Below are 19,988 nucleotides of genomic sequence, written 5' to 3'. Positions count from 1 at the left end.
TGTGAATAAAATATGGGTTTATGCGATTTGCAAATCATTGCATTTTGTTTTTCTGTAGATTTTACACAGCATTCCAATTTTCTGGGAATTTGAGGTTGTACCTTAAGGTGTGGTGGATTGATGAACCAAGAGACATCATCCCCAAAAAGTACTGGATGTGCCTTTGAAGAAGACAAATACAAGAACTTACTGGTGCCTTGTGTCTTGGCGATTTTTAGGTGATGAGGACACGGTCTTTGCTTGTACAAGGCTAGGTAACCCTTGGAGGTCATGTCTTGGCATAGCTGGTAAAATGCTCATTTCTTTCTGAAACAAAAACACAAGCCTTTGTTAATAATAGTAATGCACAATGTAATCTATAATTCAACCTGGATGCAATACAAATGAATGACAGGCTGGTTGATGTAAACACAGCTTTACCTTATGCACCAAGCTCAGTGAGCATTCACTTCGCCAAATTATCAGTCTATTCTTTTAATAAACTAACCTTATTTTGTCTACTAGTGACAATGTATCTGTCCAAGTGTGCCTTTCACTGGCTGATCAACTGACCTGTCAGGATTGATAAGACAATCCTTTCAGCCTATTGGACCAATTCACTTCTAAAATCCACACTCTTGATGATTCCTCCACCCATTCTTGGTGGCCAGGTTATTGAGTGACTAGGCCAGCAGGCCAGTATGGATTTATGGATTATGTGCTTGCTGCACAGCCTTGTGGGTGTTTTAATTGCCTCAGTCTGGAGGTGATAGGGATGACAGCAAGATGAGAGCTGTAGGAGATTGTGTTGTGTTATGGTAAATAAGGGAAGGGTAAACCCAAAATAAAACAAGAACATAGACAGACCAAGCACTGTGATAAGCAGACAACGGGAGTAAGAATTTCGGTGAGATGGACCCTACTCTGAGGCTACATACACACTTTTGTATAAGAGCAGTAGTGTGTGAAAAGCTGGCCATGCCCTGAGAAAATTTTGGCTGGTTCCTGATGATTCACCTGTAACACTGTTCAACACATTTTTATTTTTTGCCAGTTTTGGAAACAAAAGGATCAATTTCTTAATGAATTTCACATTCTGAGTTCAAATATAACAATGAAATTTGTCAATTGGCTCTAGTTTTTCTGTAAACGGAAAGTTTTCTACTATAGGCGTAATGACTACATAATGCACAATAATTATATAGATAGATGTCTTTCCACAAATATAAAGCAAGTGATATTGACTACATAACAAAGCCTAAATGGCATAATATATTGCATAGGATTACCAAGAAAAATTATAGCCATAAGCTAAGTTGAATCATTTTAATACTTAGGATTCTCACTAGTTTTGTCTTCAGTTTGTGTCGGTTTTGCTTCTCTTGGCTTTTCTCTTGTATTCGAGGAAAGGGCTATCTCTTACTACTGCACGTGACTACACGCTTCAGGTTCTTCCTCACTTGACTCAACCACGAAGGATTCTGGTGCTTTAGGAATTGGTAGCCCCTCTCCATGAGGAACTGGACGTATTGCCGATGGAATATTTGGATAGTGCACAGATAACTTTTTCTTCTTATTTAGCCCTTTTACAATTGGAGGCACCATACAAAAGTAACAATTACTAACATGATCTGTTGGCTCTCTCCAAATCATTGGCACAGCGAAAGGCATAGATGCCTTTTTTCCATTCAACCATTGCTCCAGTGCCGTCCCACAAGAATTGCAGCATATATGTGGTACCCAGCTCTTGTCCTGGTCTCCTATCTTGCAGCCAAAATACAAGTTGTAGGCTTTCTTAATCATACCTGTTATCCTCCTTTTTTGTGAGATAAAAGTTATTTCACCGCAGATATAGCAGAAATTATCTGCTTTATTCACACAAGTTCGAGGCATTACTGAGTAGCCTATATAAGCATAAAACGAAATGTAAAGACGCTGTCGAACTACAATCAGCTACAGATACTGCAGCTTTTATGCAGTGAAGTGATGCAATTAAAGGCTAATATTGCATCATCTCAGTATACATGCAATTTTTTATTGGTCACCAGTATCAATTGCGCAATATGCAGCTGAAGTTGCATCATAATTTTGAATGGCTTACGTCATTAGATGGGTGAATATATCACGGAAACTAGAGCCAATCAACATTTTTTAGGGTCATTTTCGTTTTCAGCACCCCAAAATTATGTAAGATTAGCTAATTTTATGCCCAAAACTTATTACCTGTTGAACAGTGTAATTTGCTCTGTGGGTGGCCCTGTGGACTTACTCCTGCCTCACATCCTTCAACCCATGCACTGTTAGGCTATTGTGACAGCTTTCAGTATACGAGGTGTGATCATTTTATTCCCAAAATGGACCACTAACAACCATATCAAACACCTCTGCATTCTTGGAAAGATCAGATGAAATTTGAAGACAATGTTCTTTCTGATCCTTTATTAATATTCAAGGCACCATCTTTGAGGAAATCTTTCTCATTTCCAAATCCTCCGTTAGAATCTGCCACACAGTTTCCCTGTTCATATTCAATTCTTCTGCCCTCATTCACACACTCATTCTTTGATCTGAGCATACGACGATTCGCATTCTGTCTAAATTCGTATCTGTTCTTTGTGATTTTGGCTGCCCACTTCATGCACCATCGTGTACATCTTCCTGTCACTCCTTAAACCACCTATGCCATTCAAAAACACTTGATTTCTAAATGGAATGTTCACCATAAGCCTTTTGTAACACAGCTAAAGTTTCATTCACACTTGTGCCAATTTTCATGCAAATTTGATGTTAACCTGCTGCTTCAGATTCACTCATTTTCTGCCCACAGTGCACATGTGTTATTTGTTCTTCTACTCCACAAAGACTGAGTCAGCTGGTCTGTAACCTAAGTGAGTGCAAGTTAGAACATGTCAGAACTTGCTCTAGTGCATATGCTGCGGGCATTCCAGGAATTAAATTGTCACACCTTGTACAAGAGCTGAAGCATCATGCGGCCATCCCAGATGGGGGTGCATCCACAATTAGGTATGTAGCTAGTTTTTGCAGAGACAGTCCGAGGGTGGCACTGCGGAGAAGGGAATTTTACTGTTGTGTACAATATCCCCAGCTTTGGGAGCCAGCAGTATAATGCACCGGAGGACGGATGTAATATTTCCGGTACATGTGCATCAGCCATAGTATATGTCCACGCTCAGCCGGTGACATCAGATGCCAGCTGACTGGGAGGTATAAAAGGCCAATTTCTCCAGCGACCATCTTACCAGAGCCACATGGGCAGCCCATCTACACATATTCATCAGTTTCTAGGGTGAGATAATGTCAGCCTGTATGCCTTGGGGGACTATCTGAGCTAATTCCAACAGCTATTTGAGATATATGCAACATTTCATTTTAATTCTAATTTTATAACACAGAGTTATGGCCATATATATTTAGATAGGATTAAAATGGCTATTGTCTAAAATCAGTCACTGTATTTGATTCTATGTAAATACCTTTTCAACAATATTTCTGTAAGTAAGGGTTACAAAGTGAGAGCTATATTTATTTTTTTATTATATTTGGTCCTTCTTCGTCCTCTTACACCTACCCCCCAAACGTCAAACCATCACCAGCCGAAACCTCCGAAACCTGAACCCTGACCCCTTCCACTCTACAGCTGACCAACTTTACAACAGTATCCTTCCTCTGTCCTGCCCTAACCTGCCCATTACTGTTTATAACAACTCGCTGTCAACTGCGCTTGACTCCCTAGCACCCCTAACCACACAAAACATTAGACCCCGACCGCTTCAACCCTGGCAGAATGACCACACCAAAAACCACAAGAGACGCAGTCGCGTGCTAGAGCGACTATGGCGCAAAACCAGATCCCAGCAAGCGTTCACCCGATATAAATCCTCCTTCCTCACCTACACTGCCTCCCTCCATGCTGCCAAGCAAGCCTACTTTGTAACCCTCACCAATACCCTCTCCACCAGCCCTCGCCGGCGCTTTTCCACCTTCAACTCCTTGCTCTCTTCGCCCCTACCTCCACCCAGTACCTCACCCACGAGATTGCTAACCACTTCCAAAGCAAGATCGACGCAATTCGCAGGGACATCACCACTGCTCAGACTTCCGCCCCACCGAGCATCCCTCACACGAAAACCCCCTCAAGACTCCTCTCCTTCAACCTCGCCACTGTCCAGACCTCCACCCCGCCCAACATTCCTCACGCTAAAACCCCCTCAACACTCCACTCCTTCGACCCCGTTACCACCGAAGAGGTCACTAAGGTCTTCTCTGAAGCTCGCCTTACCACCTGCCCCCTTGACCCTGTCCCCACACAACTCCTACGATCACCCTCCTCCTCCATTCTACGCTTCCTCACTCACATCTTTAATCTCTCCCTCTCTACTGGCACATTCCCCTCCCCTCTGAAGCACGCGCACATCATTCCCATACTTAAAAAACCCTCCCTGGATCCCACCGACCCAAACAACCTAAGACCCATCTCCCTGCTGTCATTTTCATCTAAACTCCTTGAGAGCTTAGCCTATAATCGCCTAAGCTGCCACCTCACCGACAACAACCTCCTTGATCCCCTACAATCTGGCTTCCGTCCCCTACAATCCACCAAAACCACCGTACTTAAACTCACCAATGACCTGCTAACTGCCAAAGCCACTGGCCACTACTCAGTGCTACTACTCCTCGACCTCTCTGCGGCTTTCGACACGGTCGTCGACCACCCCCTCCTCCTCAAAAGACTATACTCATTCAGCCTCAGAGACTCCGCTCTCTCCTGGCTCTCTTCCTATCTATCACAACGCTCCTTCAGCATTACCTATAACACTGCCACCTCCCCCTCACTCCCCCTCTCTGTTGGGGTCCCCCAAGATTCTGTCCTCGGGCCCCTTCTCTTCTCCATCTACACCTCCTCCCTTGGTCAACTGATACACTCCCATGGCTTCAACTACCATCTCTATGCCGATGACACTCAAATCTATCTCTCTACCCCTCGCCTCACCCCTTCAGTCTCCGCCCGAATCACCAGCCTTCTGAACGACATATCAGACTGGATGTCACTCCACTTCCTCAAATTAAACCTTGCCAAAAACTAGCTCCTAGTTTTCCCCCCAGCCCGCGCCCCCCCCGACTTCTCCATCACGACCAACAACGCCACCATCAGCCCCACCCTGCAAGCCAGAGTACTAGGTGTCATTCTTGACTCCAATCTGTCTTTCCAGCCCCATATCCAATCGCTGACAAATTCATGCAGACTCCACCTCTGCAACATCTCCAAAATACATAAGTTCATAACTCCAGAAACTACAAAGCAACTCATTCACTCCCTTATCATATCACGACTTGACTACTGTAACTCCCTCCTCACCGGCCTACCCCAACACAGGCTATCCCCGCTTCAGTCTATCCTGAATTCTGCGGCCAGACTCATCCACCTTAGCAACCTCTCCATATCCGCCACCCCCCTCTGCCAATCCCTCCACTGGCTTCCGATTGCCCAACGCATAAAATTAAAAATACCAACATTGACGTACAAAGCTGTTCATAACACTGCCCCAAACTACATCACTGACCTGATATCCATCTACCACCCAAAACGCACTCTCCGCTCCTCACAAGACCTCCTACTCTCCAGTTCCCTGGTCTCCTCCTCCCATGCCTGTCTCCAGGACTTCTCCAGGGCTTCTCCCATCCTCTGGAACTCACTACCCCAATCCATCAGATTGTCACCTACCCTCCTCACCTTTAGGCGCACCCTGAAAACCATCTCTTCAGAGAAGCCTACTCTGCCCTCACCTAACTGCTGATCTCCTCCACTCTCCCCACCACTCCATCCCCCACAGCTTTTTCCTTCTGTACCACTCTCCCCTCCGTCCTAGATTGTAAGCTCCAAGGAGCAGGGCCCTCGAACCCCTTGCGTATTTTATTGTATTGTTACTGTACTGTCTCATGTATTGTCTCCCATTGTAATGTACAGCGCTGAGCAAACTGTTGGCGCTATATAAATACTGTGTAATAATAATAATAATAATAATTTGTACCTCCTGCTGTCATATCAGATTCCTCTGCTTGATATTATTTATCTTTAGCTTTATCTTATTCCTCTTATTAAGAGACTTAATAGATCTCAAGGGGTAAGCATTATCTGACCAACACAGCAGTCAATGTAGAATGTCGATTGTTATTTTTGCTGAATATGTTTTGTATTATTAAGTTGCTTATTGTTGTTCTGCTTCCTCATCATAGTATTAAAGTTGTAGCAGTTGTGTTCCCCTGAAGGAAGCCCCATTGGGTGAAACATGTTGGGACTATCCATTAATACACCACCACAAAAATGAGGACAACAAGACCATATTCATTCACAATACTGGTTTTTAATAAGTAATATTTTAAACTTGTAAAAAAATAAACAATTGTAAAATTTTAACAGTATGTGATATTGTATCTGTAAACACCATTAAAGTCCCAAATTAACCTTTTTTCGAAAATTCTTTGATTTCTTCAAGGAATGTTCACCATAAGCTTGTTGTAGCAGCTAAAGTTTCACTTGCACTTGTGACAATTTTCATTCAAAATTTGATGCTAATCCGTTGCTCTAGATTCCTGTCACTAATTTTCTGCCCACAGTGCAACATACACATGTGTTATTTGTTCTACTACTCCGTAAAGACTGAGCCAACTGGTCTGTGACCCAGGAGAGTGATAGTTAGAACGTGTCAGAACATGCTCTAGTGGAAATGTGTGACTTACCACCATAGTGCTATGCCACAGGCATTCTATATTGTCATACCTCGTACAAGAACTGAGGCAGGAGATTCTTCTATGGAGGAATCACTTTGATTCTTTTTTTTGGCCAGTCAACAGTATAAATGAGACAAATGCACGTGTGTGTGGCCTGCTTTAGAAGCATTGCATTTTTCATGCATTTTACATTTGCTATGATTCATTCATTTAAAAAGCATGTTATGCTGGATACTAAACCAAAAAGTGTACTAAATAGGATTTTGTAATGTAACAATTCAAAACCCATACATGTGAGTTCAGCTTTCAGTGTAAAACAAATTTATCTAGTTCATAAACATAATTTTTACCTTTTGAGCTGTATTAGCATAATTATTTGGATATCAGTTAAGTAATGTCACATTAGAACACAACTATTACCTTGTCCTACCTGTTCTGAGGGAAGATAAACCACCAACAGACTGAATTAAAGAAAAGTGTGGGATAGCAAAAAAACAAACACACACACTCAGATATAGGGCTGCAGGATCAGTCCAATGCTGCATCTGTGCCCTGCCAAACTGACTGTCCAAAAATGAGCAATCATATGACCACTGATCGCTCAGTTCTTGGTCTTCACTGAGCAGAGGGTGGTGACTGTCAGTCACTATTCTCTGATCTGTCCTTCCAGCATTGTTTGGAGTTCTGGGTTGGGAAGGAGCAGGAGAAGATGGCTCAGGCTCTCAGCGGCACACTGAGAGGCTGTGCCAGCTACCAGTCAGGCATGTGGGTGGATCCCGACATTAAAGTCAGCATCCTTGCAGAATTTGGACTGGCTCTGTAACGTCAGCCGACAGTGGGTCTTAGCCCGCTGATGGTTGAATCTAGGTCACAGAAGTGCAGAACTAAGTGCACTCCTGTGATCCCCAGGAAAAGTAGGGCCAGAAAAGCTTCTCTTTTAGGGCAGAATTAAATTGCCAAAATCAAATGTACATTTTTGGGCCGCCCAGGAGTTTTTTTTAACATAATGTACAAGTGTGCATAGCAAATTTTCACAGTATGGAGTACTTACCCAGCAAAACAATCCCTTCCAGCGCTGTGATCTCCATGCTACCCTCCTTGGTTGGGGCTTCCATTTTCTTCTGGTCTTCTTCCAGGGTTGGAGTCTTCGGCCATCTTGATTGGTTGGGAAAGGATTGCATATCTTCCGTACATGCAAACAGGAGTTGCTGAATTGTGCTGAGACTGTACACTAAGCAATGCACAAGGGACTCAGTGAAAGACGTTGGCAAATAGCGAGAAGCACTTATGACAGAAGATTCCTAAGGGCAGTAAAAAACCTTCCTGTCAGAGTTTAATTCTGCTTTAAAATAGACAGTTGTCAGCATACGCTGACAGGAAAAAATGGTTTTCTAATAAAGAAGCAGCCCTTTGATTCATCAACCCATATGTTTAACTGCAAGGCATTGCCATTATGCGTTACAGTTTTATTAGTGTTTGTACACTACATGTAGAAAAAAGCTAGGAAAAAGCTGTTAGGAGCATTTTAGTAGCATTTAGCAGTGTTTAGGAGAGTTTAGCGTTTTTTTCTCCTGGAAAGACATTACAAAAAAACTCTACAAAAACAATTTTCTTTTCTGCTCCTAGACGCTGAAGCTCAAAAACCACTAATAGCCTAAAGTAGTGTGCATGAACACATGGAGCGCTCTAAAATGACATAAGACTAATAAAACAGCCCATAAAATATTGTAACTATAAAATGCGCTTCATGAGCGCTAGGATAAAAGTGTTAATAACGTCTAAATATGACGCACAAGGTGCAGTAGTGATATCCTGCGAAGAAACATACAATATATCAAAAAGGTACAAAATCACATAAAATGAAGTGATTAATAGAGTAATGGATGATAATAAAGATAGAAAACGCGCCGTGGAGTGCAACAGTAACAGTGCTAATCGCGTCTAGGTATGGCGCATATTGTGCAATAGTGACATCAAATGTCCAATATATTCAGTTGGTGAATTCCCGTGCTTCCAGTGGGTGTGAGAATGATTATATATTGCACTAAGCAGATAGCGCAATTCAAAGCGCATTTGAGTAACATAGACCATTCCTGGTCATCATCATCCTAGGGGTAACCTCGGGGATCATCTGGTATACGTCCGCACATCAGCTGATCATCCGACTGCTACTCTCCAGATCTCCAGGATAACTCCACTCCAGGTGTGTATGGACCCAAAACATGCACTACAGGAATCCACCTTGATAGTTCATGGACAAATGAGCCAGAAAAAGAAGTGCTTGATAGTGCAGTATGTTTTTATTGTTATGGCAAAAGATACACAAAACAGCACTCACATCTGGCAAAGAAGAATGTATAATAGTTTCAAAGATGGCCGCCGGCCTTCCTCGTGGCTCGTGCGGCGTGACGTCACTGGCTTGGCTTCTCCCATGGAGGTAAGTTCAGAAGGGACTGGGAGTGGGCAGGGTGTATGGTGTTAGCTCAACTTTAAATTTTTTTCTGAAAAGGTGAACTTACATTTTTAAGCAATGCAAACTAGCCTGCATGCATTAACACACTGATACCTGTGATCAATCCCTACTGGGTGAAACATTAAAATGGGGACGGTCCTAGGCAAAGATCTAGTGGGCTTTGTGTAGTTTTAACCCCTTCACGCCGAAGGGTAAAACAAATCTTAATGCCTAAGGAAAATTTTACAACTTTGACATGTGTTAGTAAAACCGTACATATCATCACAACTACTATGTGCATCCAGGTGGATTATACCTTGTTTTTTTAAGGAAAAATTGGGCTTTCATTTGGTGGTAAATGGTAATGGATATCTCATGATTGTTTTTCTTATTATCAAAGGAAAGCAGGCCCAAAATAATAAAAATTTTTTTTTTTTCAAACTTAGGTGTCCTTTTATGACACAGAGAATAGCTATGATTCAGAGGATCGCAGCTATTCTCTGGTCATTCACAGTTTATAACACTCAGGAAAACATGTTCAGCCCTTCACTGGAGATTTGTGTTCTCCCTCCAGATTCTCCAGCCCAGAGCTGGAGAATCGGAGGGACCGCAAACTAAGCGGAGATAATTTACCTCTGCTTAATAAACTGATCTTTTACTGTAATCTCGCAAGATTATAGTAAAATCAGCCGTTTTCCAGCGTTTGTAGACCATTCTCCCTTCGTTTGGAGAACTGATCTACATATGCTTCATAAACGGCATTCACAGGAGAACTGTGTTCTCCGAGAATTCCGGAGAACTGAGCACGATCTATTACTGCTGGTTCATAAACGGACACCTAAGTGTTTCTTGTTACTATCATAACCTTCAACTCTAAATTCTCCAGCTCTTGACGATCTCAGCGATACCACATATGTGTATGTTATTTGTTGTTTGTACCTGTAGTACAGCCCAGAAACAATAGTGCACATTTTTATTTTTATTTTATTTTTTGTCCTACCTAAAATACACTGATACTGACACTAACTGACACTGATACCAATTCTAAAAATGAAAAAAAAAAAAATTCCTGACCGTGACCCAAACACTAACTCTGGCACTGAACTAGATCAAACCTTTATCTAGGAATTTTTCTTTATTTTTTATTTTATTTCTTTGTATTTCTTTATTTATTTACACACAGTTGTTGTTTTTTTCTCCCTGCAAGGAGATACAATGTATCTCTCTACTCCATTCATAGAGAAAAAAAACAAGGGGTGGGTTTCACAGTGACTGATGACAGTGATAGCCAATCAGAGACTATCACAGCAATCATGTGACCCAGAATCGGGAGTTCCGAGTCCCGATCATTAGAATGGGATCCAGGGCTCTCAGTGACATCCTGGCCTTTATGTTGGGAGCGCATAATGCGGCACTCTCCCAGCGCACACACACAGGTATGCAAATATGCGTCCCCACGTAAAAAAGAATTAAACCCTCCAATCCTTTAGGCCTCATGCACACAGGGAGTTCGCTCAACTCTCCTAAACACCTTTCTTCCTGGCAGCAGCGTATTGGTAGAAAATACGCTTGACATGTGTAAACGCATCTACATGCATTTAGCCCCGGTTCACACTATATAGCTGGCATGTGAATCGCACCATATTCCTGCGCAATTCACATGAGATTCAGTGCAGTGTGATTTGAGCACATTCATTTGGAATGGGCTCAAATCGCAACACATAGCACAAAAAAAACATGCAGACACCTTTTTTGAGATCACAGGATTGTCTTGTACCAAACATTCTGATGCAGGCAAACGCACTGTATTTGTGCATTTAAGGTGTTGTTAACTTTGCACTGACACCCGCAGCAAATCGCAAAATACAGTGTAATTGCAATGCAGTGCAGGACACTTGCCAAGATTACTGCGTTTCCCACACCACATACACTATATTGCCAAAAGTATTAGGACGCCTGCCTTTACACGCAGATGAACTTTAATGGCATCCCAGTTTTAGTCCGTAGGGTTCAATATTGAGTTGGCCCACCCTTTGCAGATTTAACAGCTTCAACTCTTCTGGGAAGGCTGTCCACAAGGTTTAGGAGTGTGTCTATGGGAATGTTTGACCATTCTGCCAGAAGTGCATTTGTGAGGTCAGGCACTGATGTCGGACGAGAAGGCCTGGCTCACAGTCTGCACTCTAATTCATCCCAAAGGTGTTCTGTCGGGTTGAGGTTAGGACTCTGTGCAGGCCAGTCAAGTTCCTCCACCCTAAACTCGCTCATTCATGTCTCTATGGACCTTGCTTTGTGCGCTTGTGCGCAGTCATGTTGGAACAGGAAGGGGCCATCCCCAAACTGTTCCCACAAAGTTGGGAGCATGAAATTGTCCAAAATGTCTTAGTATGCTGACACCTTAAGAGTTCCCTTCACTGGAATTAAGGGGCCAAGCCCAACCCCTGAAAAACAACCCCACACCATAATCCCCCCCCCCACCAAACTTTGCACTTGGCACAATGCAGTCAGGCAAGGACCATTCTCCTGGCAACTGCCAAACCCAGGCACGTCCATTGATTGCCAGACAGTGAAGCATGATTCTTCACTCCAGAGAACACGTCTTCACTGCTCTAGAGTCCAGTGGTGGCGTGCTTTACACCACTGCATTGGACACTTTGTATTGCACTTGGTGATGCAATGATTGGATGTAGCTGCTCGGCCATGGAAACCCATTCCATGAAATTCTCTACGCACTGTTGTTGCGCTCATCTGAAGGTCACACGAAGTTTGGAGGTCTTTAACTATTGACTCTGCAGACAGTTGGCGACTTCTGCGCACTGTGCACTACAGCATGTGCTGCCCCCACTCTGTCATTTTACATGGCCTACCACTTCATGGTTGAGTTGCTGTTGTTCCCAGTTGCTTTCACTTTGTTATAATACCACTAACAGTTGACTGTGGAATATTTAGTAGCAAGGACCTTTCACCGGTGGACTTATTGCACAGGTGGCGACCTATCATGGTACCATTGATTGGAACACCTGAATCCAATGACTTGGAGGGGTGTTCCAATACTTTTGGCAATATAGTGTAAGTGTGAACCTAGGCTTACGTGCTTCAAGAGGTTTTTTTCTGTGAAAATGCTGTTGCTCCTAAGCTCTGGCAGTGGGTTTTTTTTTAACTGCCTCTAAACACCCCTCCCTCTAAATGCCTATGTGTGAATGGACACATAGGCTAACATAAAGGGTATTTAGAGGCAAAAATAAATAAAAACACCAGATGCCCCTAAAAGCAGCATTTTTTACTCTCAGTGTGCATGAGACCTTACAGACAAGGAAGCTGCCATAGCCTCTGTTTTATCTGCAGTTGTACACATGATCAAATGATGACATAAGCTATTTCATGGCTTGACAGTTCAGGTGGGGACACAAGCAACTGTGGCAGTTATCATTCAAGATAACTGCTTTGGGAAACAGTTAAATCGATGGGTACGCAAATACTGGAGCCGATCCCCTGTATGTCTCTTTCTGCAGCATCTGAAAGCTGGATTCTTCTCCTCTTCCTCCTGCTGGTTTTCAGCTACAGCAGAGAGCCATACAGGGTGTCGGTTTCAGTAATTGCCCCACCCACTATGGCGATCACCCTCCCTGTGCACATCTGATTCACCCAGCTGTCTGGGCCCCTACAGTGCCGGCTTCCTTCCTCTCCTTCCCACCAGCACCTGCAAGCACACAATAGGATCCTTCAGAGGATGGAGAGTGGGGGAAGTTTTCAATAATTATGTCACATTAACCAGCCCCTATCTTTTCCGAATAAACACAATGAGTGATCAGTACTGATCACTCACTGTGTCCATTCATAACTGAAGCCTAGTAAACTGTTTTTTGTTTTGAATGGGGCCCTTTCAGGTTGGCTGTATGGGGCCCCGTGGTTTCTAACAGCAACTCTGCCTGCAAGAGCAGCATGCCTTTTTTTGTTGTGCGTTTAGGAACATTTAAATGTGAACATACCCTTTAACATACCAGGTGGTGGGCTTTAGGGAAAGGGGGAAGGTGAGGGGCGGAGATGGTGGAACAACCCTAGAGTTCCCCTTTAAATAGAGCTGTGATTGAAAAGAAATCAATGATCAATAGAATCCAGTCTGGGAATGAAGGTGTGACCCACAATGTCATTATTCTGAACTGCACACATCCCACACTCCCTGTACTACAAACTCCGCTTCTCTCACCTATATGGGCGTGTAAACACGGAGAGCCCCGCACACTCCCTCCCACTGTAGAAGCAGAAAGAACTTACCTGAGTCTCTGTACCCCTGCTAACGTGCGATAGGAACGTGTACACCGGGTAACCACAGCAACCATCCACAACACTCCCAGGAAGGCATTCCCCGCCCTCCCTTCACGGTAAAACCAATCGCATACCTCGTGCAAATTACCAATCACTGCTTCGCACTGCTCAGTGGGAAAATGCTCAGATGGAATGGTGGACGCTGATTGGTTCTTGTGGGCTGGCAGAAGCTTTGAGCTCTCTCTCTCAATGAGTGCAGTGCAGTTTGTGATGTGAGAGAGGGCACATGGAGTCCACAGAGCGTGTGGTAAAGCAGAGAGTGCTCCAGGCGGTACACAGAGAACTCATAGACTTTGTAGCAGTATACAGAGAGCCCATGGACTTTGTAGCAGTACACAGAGAGCTCATGGACTTTGTAGCAGTACACAGAGAGCTCATGGACTTTGTAGCAGTACACAGAGAACTCAGACTTTGTAGCAGTACAGAGAGAGGTCATGGACTTTGTAGCAGTACAGAGAAACCCACGGACTTTGTAGCAGTGCACAGAGAGCCCACAGACTTTGTAGCAGTGCACAGAGAGCCCACAGACTTTGTAGCAGTGCACAGAGAGCCCACAGACTTTGTAGCAGTGCACAGAGAGCCCACGGACTTTGTAGCAGTGCACAGAGAGCCCACGGACTTTGTAGCTGTGCACAGAGAGCCCACAGAGTTTGTAGCAGTATGCAGACAACCATAGAGTTTGTAGCAGTGCACAGAGAGCTCATGGACTTTGTAACAGTACACAGCCCATGGACTTTGTAGCAGTGCGGAGAGCTCATAGACTTTCTAGCAGCGCATAGAGAGCCCATAGAGGTTGCAGCAGCGCACAGAGAGCCCATGGACTTTGTAGCAGTGCACAGAGAGCCCACAGACTTTGTAGCAGTGCACAGAGAGCCCATGGACTTTGTAGCAGTGCACAGAGAGCTCATGGACTTTCTAGCAGTACACAGAGAGGTTGTAGCAGTACACAGAGAGCCCACAGACTTTGTAGCAGTGCACAGAGAGCCCACCGACTTTGAAGCAGTGCACAGAGAGCCCTTAGACTTTGTAACAGCGCAGAGAGAACCTATAGACTTTGTAGCAGTGCACAGAGAACACATAGACTTTGTAGCAGTACACAAAGAGCCCACGGACATTGTAGCAGTGCACAGAGAGCCCATAGACTTTGTAGCAGTGCACAGAGAGCCCACGGACTTTGTAGCAGTGCACAGAGAGCCCACGGACTTTGTAGCAGTGCACAGAGAGTCCATATACTTTGTAGCAGTGCACAGAGAGCCCATAGACTTTGTAGCAGTGCACAGAGAGCCCACGGACTTTGTAGCAGTGCACAGAGAGCCCACGGACTTTGTAGCAGTGCACAGAGAGTCCATATACTTTGTAGCAGTGCACAGAGAGCCCATATACTTTGTAGCAGTGCACAGCAGTGTAGCAGTGTTTGTTATCCTATCTCGGCTATAATATGGTAACTAACATCACTTCGTACATAGAAGCTTTCAATAAAGTAAACACAAAAAGGTCCCTTTGGTTTAAGGTTTTACTGTATATATCTGCTGGATACCACCTACTTAGAAGCCTTATTATGGCGGAGTGTTGCCAACGCTTTTTCCAGCTTTATCATAATAACTATAACCATTTATTATAACATAAAGAGCTAAAAAATTACATTTCCTCTAATGCCAGAGATAATACTGCTATTTGTTATAAATACTTCTAAAACTGCTGATCTGAGTATGACCATTTAGGGCCAAATAATTCATCATAAAATGACAATATTTCTCAAATTTCAAAAGTAGAAGGCACTATTACACCCCTTTCACTATCATCCCTATATATAAAGAGGGCTATTGAGCTGGTGTTATTGTTATCAACTTGATGACCAACTTGTTTTTTCTTCTTGAAAATAATGCTGTTCAGAAAAAAAAGCTTATTCCGCTTTACTTCCTGCAACTTTGTTTTACCTAAATCTTGTGCCTCTTCCCATATATTTAATGATACCACAGTGATTTTTTAATGTTTTCCTTCTCTGCTCTGTTCACTTGTGCCATCAGATTCCTTCTCCCATGTTTTTGTATTAGCTTTTTCAGCCGAGATGTCTTTCACTAGGTGATCTTGATGTCTTTAGGGAATCCCATTTTATTAAGGAAGAAGCCTGAGTATTATTTTATTGTAAAACATTTCTGAGATTAGAGTGAATAGAGGAGAATGTAGAAAAGTCTCTAACAATATGGGTTTATTTCCAAAAGGTGATATTATCCTGGCGTTACTTCTAAATGATATCACCAAAAGTGAATGATACGATATTCCCTTTGGCATTTACTCAATTTTATGGATTATGGAAAATATATTAGGAGAAGCAACTGCTAAATCTGTCCTGGGTTATTTTTCTCTTATGTACCCACCAAATATTTAATAACCAAAACTCTTCAGTGGTTTTCCATAAGAAGAGAAACCACTAAAAGGCAACATCACAGGAGAAGGGTATTTATCTGTTTCTGGTATTATAACATTATTAAAATTAGACATGTGCAATTTGTTTTGGTCCAAATCTAAATTCGGATAAATTTCGGTTATTTGGAGATCTGGATGTATCCGAATCTCCAAATGACAAAAGTAGCAAATTCCGTGGAAATTCAATTCGATTCATTTTGTTTATTCGTTTTCAAACGAATTCTAAATTCAAATTTAGATCAGTGAAAAATTGATTGACCAATCTGAATTCTTTGTGAAGAATACCTGGTTGTTAAGGAACCGCGTCCTTAAAGTGTTACTAAACACACAACAATAAAATCAGTCTGTATATGCAGTAAAGCATGTTTGGTATATTCACTGTGGAACCTAAGGGGTTAATCCTCTGCATTGTGTAAAAATGCCGTTTGATCCTTCCTTCTCTGTTCCTCCCCTTTTTCAAGCAACCATCTCTGATTTCCTGATCAGACTGACCGAACCATAGGCATTTTGCACATGCTCAGTTTGGTGTGTATTGTTAGAAAGGTTTTTTTTTTCTGGGAGAGTGCATTTGATCAGCACAGGGTCAATCAGCACTGTACAGGCAGAGGACAGGGGTTCTGCATCCTCCTAGAGTAGAAAGAAAACTCATCCTACAAGCTTTAGCTAGTGATCTGCTGGACACTGATATAAGTCACAAGACTGCTCTAACTTCTGATGAGAAAAGGTATTTAGCAGTTTATATTTACTAAAATAATTGCATTTCCGTGTTCTGTGTACTGTGGGAGACCAGATATAGTGGATGCAGGGTCCTGGTTTTAGTAACACTTTAACAACCAAGGACTCATCAGCTTTCCCTGCTGACAGCTGAATGTAAACAAAAAATTGCAGGCAATTAAAATTTCAGAAAAAAACAGCATAGGGGACCCCCCCATAGATACCAGGACCTTCTGGTCACTAGAAAACCCCCATCACTGGGAAACCCCCAACCCTATGTTTACCTGTCATTCAGCTGTGCTTTGGGGCATAAGGGGAACCCCTCTCCCCCAAAGCACCCCCCCCATATGTTGAGGGCATGTGGCCTGGTATGGTTCAGAAGAGGAGTGCTCGCTCATTCCTAACCCTTTCTGACCTGCGAGGCTGCATGCTTGGATAAGGGTCTGGTATGAATTTTGGGGGGACCCCCACTTTTTTTTCCTGAATTTTGAATGCTGGCAATTCTTTTGTTTACATTCAGCTTTCAGTGGGGAAACCTGAAGACATCTGATAAGTCATTGGTTGTTAAGGACGTGACAGCCTGCTTGCTGGCCCACTCCTTAGCCAGCTATTCTTCACACAGGATTCGGATCGTTTGATATATTTTCAACTGATCAGAATTCGAATTGTTCCGAAAATCTGGAATTCGTTAAAAAATTAATAAACAAAACAAATTCCAGAATGAATCAATGAAAAAAAATTAGTAACATAACAAATCTATCTGAAACAAAACTAAACAAATGTTTCCTTTCTGAATATGTCTAATTAAACTCGCCCACTGCAATAAACTCATATTTCTTATACATTACAAACTTGATCAAGAGTTTCACCACATCACATGAATTCAAAGATATTGAGATATAGATATTAATAAAAAATACATTAGACACCACCTGGTATTCTATCCAAAAATATATATCTAGCTTTGCTATCCACTTCTTTCCGAGTACAGCTAAAACTTATCATCCTATACATCAATATACTAACACACTGAGAATATGAAGATTGACAATAGTGTATCATCTAAACGTAATTAAGTCTTTGTAGATACTTCACAGTGTCAGACATCACATCTTTTTTCTGCAAATAAAAATAGCTGGTTGATATTATTTTACCAAGTGAAAAATAGCACTATGTTTTGAAGCCTCCCCCATACCTCACACATGCCAAGCGAAAGAAAAATAACTACAACACAGTTGCATAACTCATACAAACCAGTTTGCAATATAGTATATATAACCAATAGAATATAGCTTCACCCTAATACCAACACTATCCTCATTAATCATCATGGATTATTCCCCTATTAACAAAAATAAGTACCATTCCACCTTGGCAGTAATAAATATTCAGGATTACTTTTGAAGAACCAAGAATAATAAAAAAAAAACACACCATAAAACATTCCAACATTTATAGTTTTCTTCAGGAACATGGGGGAACACAAAAAAACCCTTAATATCATATTTGAATCAAGAGACAACTTGATTCTATTCTACACACTGTCTGTTAATCAAATGATTATTCACAGAATAAAAAGAAAAAGCCTGTATATCTTAGCAACACCAAAAAGAAAACCCCATAAATATGCTTAAATATGCTTAAGCTAATAACGAAAAAAAAGTGTTTCTTCCTCAACAACCACTCTCAGCTACACTGGATAAAACATGGTATATCCACTTGATTCTAAGCAACATATGGGTATGTTGCCCAACTTTGAGTGGTTATACCAGGATGATCAGGCATCATCCCAGTATCATTTTTTTCAGCAGGCAGTCGGATTTCGTGTGAAGCAATCATAGCAGCTAATTAGCCACTGGATTGCTTTTACAAGCAGTGGAAGGGGACTCCCCCACTCCTGCTGCCTTCCGCAGCTTTCGGGGGGGGGGGGGGGGGTGCACCCAAAGTGCCGCCAGCTGATCATATAGCTGATCGGGGACTGGAATGGCCCTGGTCATTTCTTTGGACTGAGAAACCAGAGCAAAGAATATTTTGTCACTTCTGGTTTCACCAGATGTCAACAAACCATTACTGGTTTGAAAAAAGCACAGATTTTTTTTTTTTTCTAGTTGCTGTCTTTTTTTTAAAAAAGCACAGATCTTGGTATGATTCAAAGCTTTTAAGGGCAGAGGAGAGATCTGGGGTCTAATAGACCCCAGATCTCTCAGTAAACAGTACCTTGCACTTCCTATTGCAATGTAAACATCCCGTGTGATAACAATAAAAGTAATTAAAAAAAATTAAAGGAACAGTGTAAATATAAAAAATAAATCATAGTTAAAAATACATTTTAAAGCGCCCCTGTGCTCGCATGAGTTGGTCCCGCACCGGTATGTAAACAGCGATCGCACCACACATGAGATATCACCCTGATCGTCAGAATGAGAGCAATAATTATAGCACCGAACCTCCTGTGTAAATTTAAAGTGGTAACCTGTAAAGGCTTTGAATGCGTTGCCTATGGATAATAAAATGCAAGTAGTTTGTCACTGTTGCACGGACAAGCGCAGTTTTACAGCATGACATGTTTACTCAGTGTAATATCATCTTTTACATTTTAGCAAACAAGTGGGTATTGTGTTTTTGTGCATTAAAATTCATTAAAGCACATTTTTTCCAAAAAAATTGCATTTGAAAAACTGCTACACAAATACTCTGTGACATTAAAAAAACTGCAAAACCCACCATTTTATTCTTAAGGGCCTCTGATTTAAAAAATATATAATGTTTAGGGGTTTTAATTGTCTAGCAAAAAAATACAGATTTTTATATGTAAACAAAAAGGTAAAAAAATAGTCCCAAAGTGGTTAAGGTAGCTTCAAATTTGGCAGCCATGTTTAACTTTGTAATCTTGGCAGTCCTCCATCTGGAGGGGAGCTAGATAAAAGCCCATGTGCCCTCTCAACAGCAAAAAAAATGAGAAAATCTTTCCCAAATAAAATTAGCAACAATTTCTCCATGTATTTAATTATTTTAACCCCTTCTCTGGAACTCCAACAGATCTAACAATATTCTGACATAATCAATTTTCAACATCATCTACTACAGTGCCTTGAAAAAGTATTCATACTCCTTGAAATTTTCCAGATTTTTTCATGTTACAACCAAAAATGTAAATGTATTGTATTGGGATTTTTTGTGATAGACCAACACAAAGTGGCACATAATTGTGAAGTGGAAGGAAAATGAGAAATGGTTTTCAGCATTTTTTACAAATAAATATCTGAAAAGTGTGGCGTGTATTTGTATTTAGTCCCCCTGAGTCAATACTTTGTAGAACCACCTTTCACTGCAATAACAG

At 42.0% G+C, this 19,988-nt stretch overlaps 1 protein-coding gene across 1 annotated transcript in view; it reads right to left on the bottom strand.

Moving 5' to 3' along the window:
* Nucleotides 1-13,551, bottom strand: part of TTC29 (tetratricopeptide repeat domain 29) — a 339,375-nt gene extending 325,824 nt beyond the window's left edge. Inside the window, exons 1-2 of the mRNA XM_089670482.1 lie at nucleotides 13,457-13,551; nucleotides 191-306 (exon numbers count right to left, since the gene is read on the bottom strand). Of these exons, the coding sequence (XP_089526608.1) occupies nucleotides 191-300 (110 nt within the window). The 5' untranslated portion in view covers nucleotides 301-306; nucleotides 13,457-13,551. The remainder of the gene's footprint in view (nucleotides 1-190; nucleotides 307-13,456) is intronic.
* Nucleotides 13,552-19,988: the final 6,437 nt, after the last annotated feature.

This window comes from Staurois parvus, unplaced genomic scaffold, assembly GCF_062004578.1.
Source record: "Staurois parvus isolate SC_StPar_1 unplaced genomic scaffold, SC_StPar_1.0 ptg000090l, whole genome shotgun sequence".
NCBI classification, from domain to species: Eukaryota; Metazoa; Chordata; class Amphibia; order Anura; family Ranidae; genus Staurois; species Staurois parvus.
This window is presented reverse-complemented; position numbering and strand designations above follow the sequence as displayed.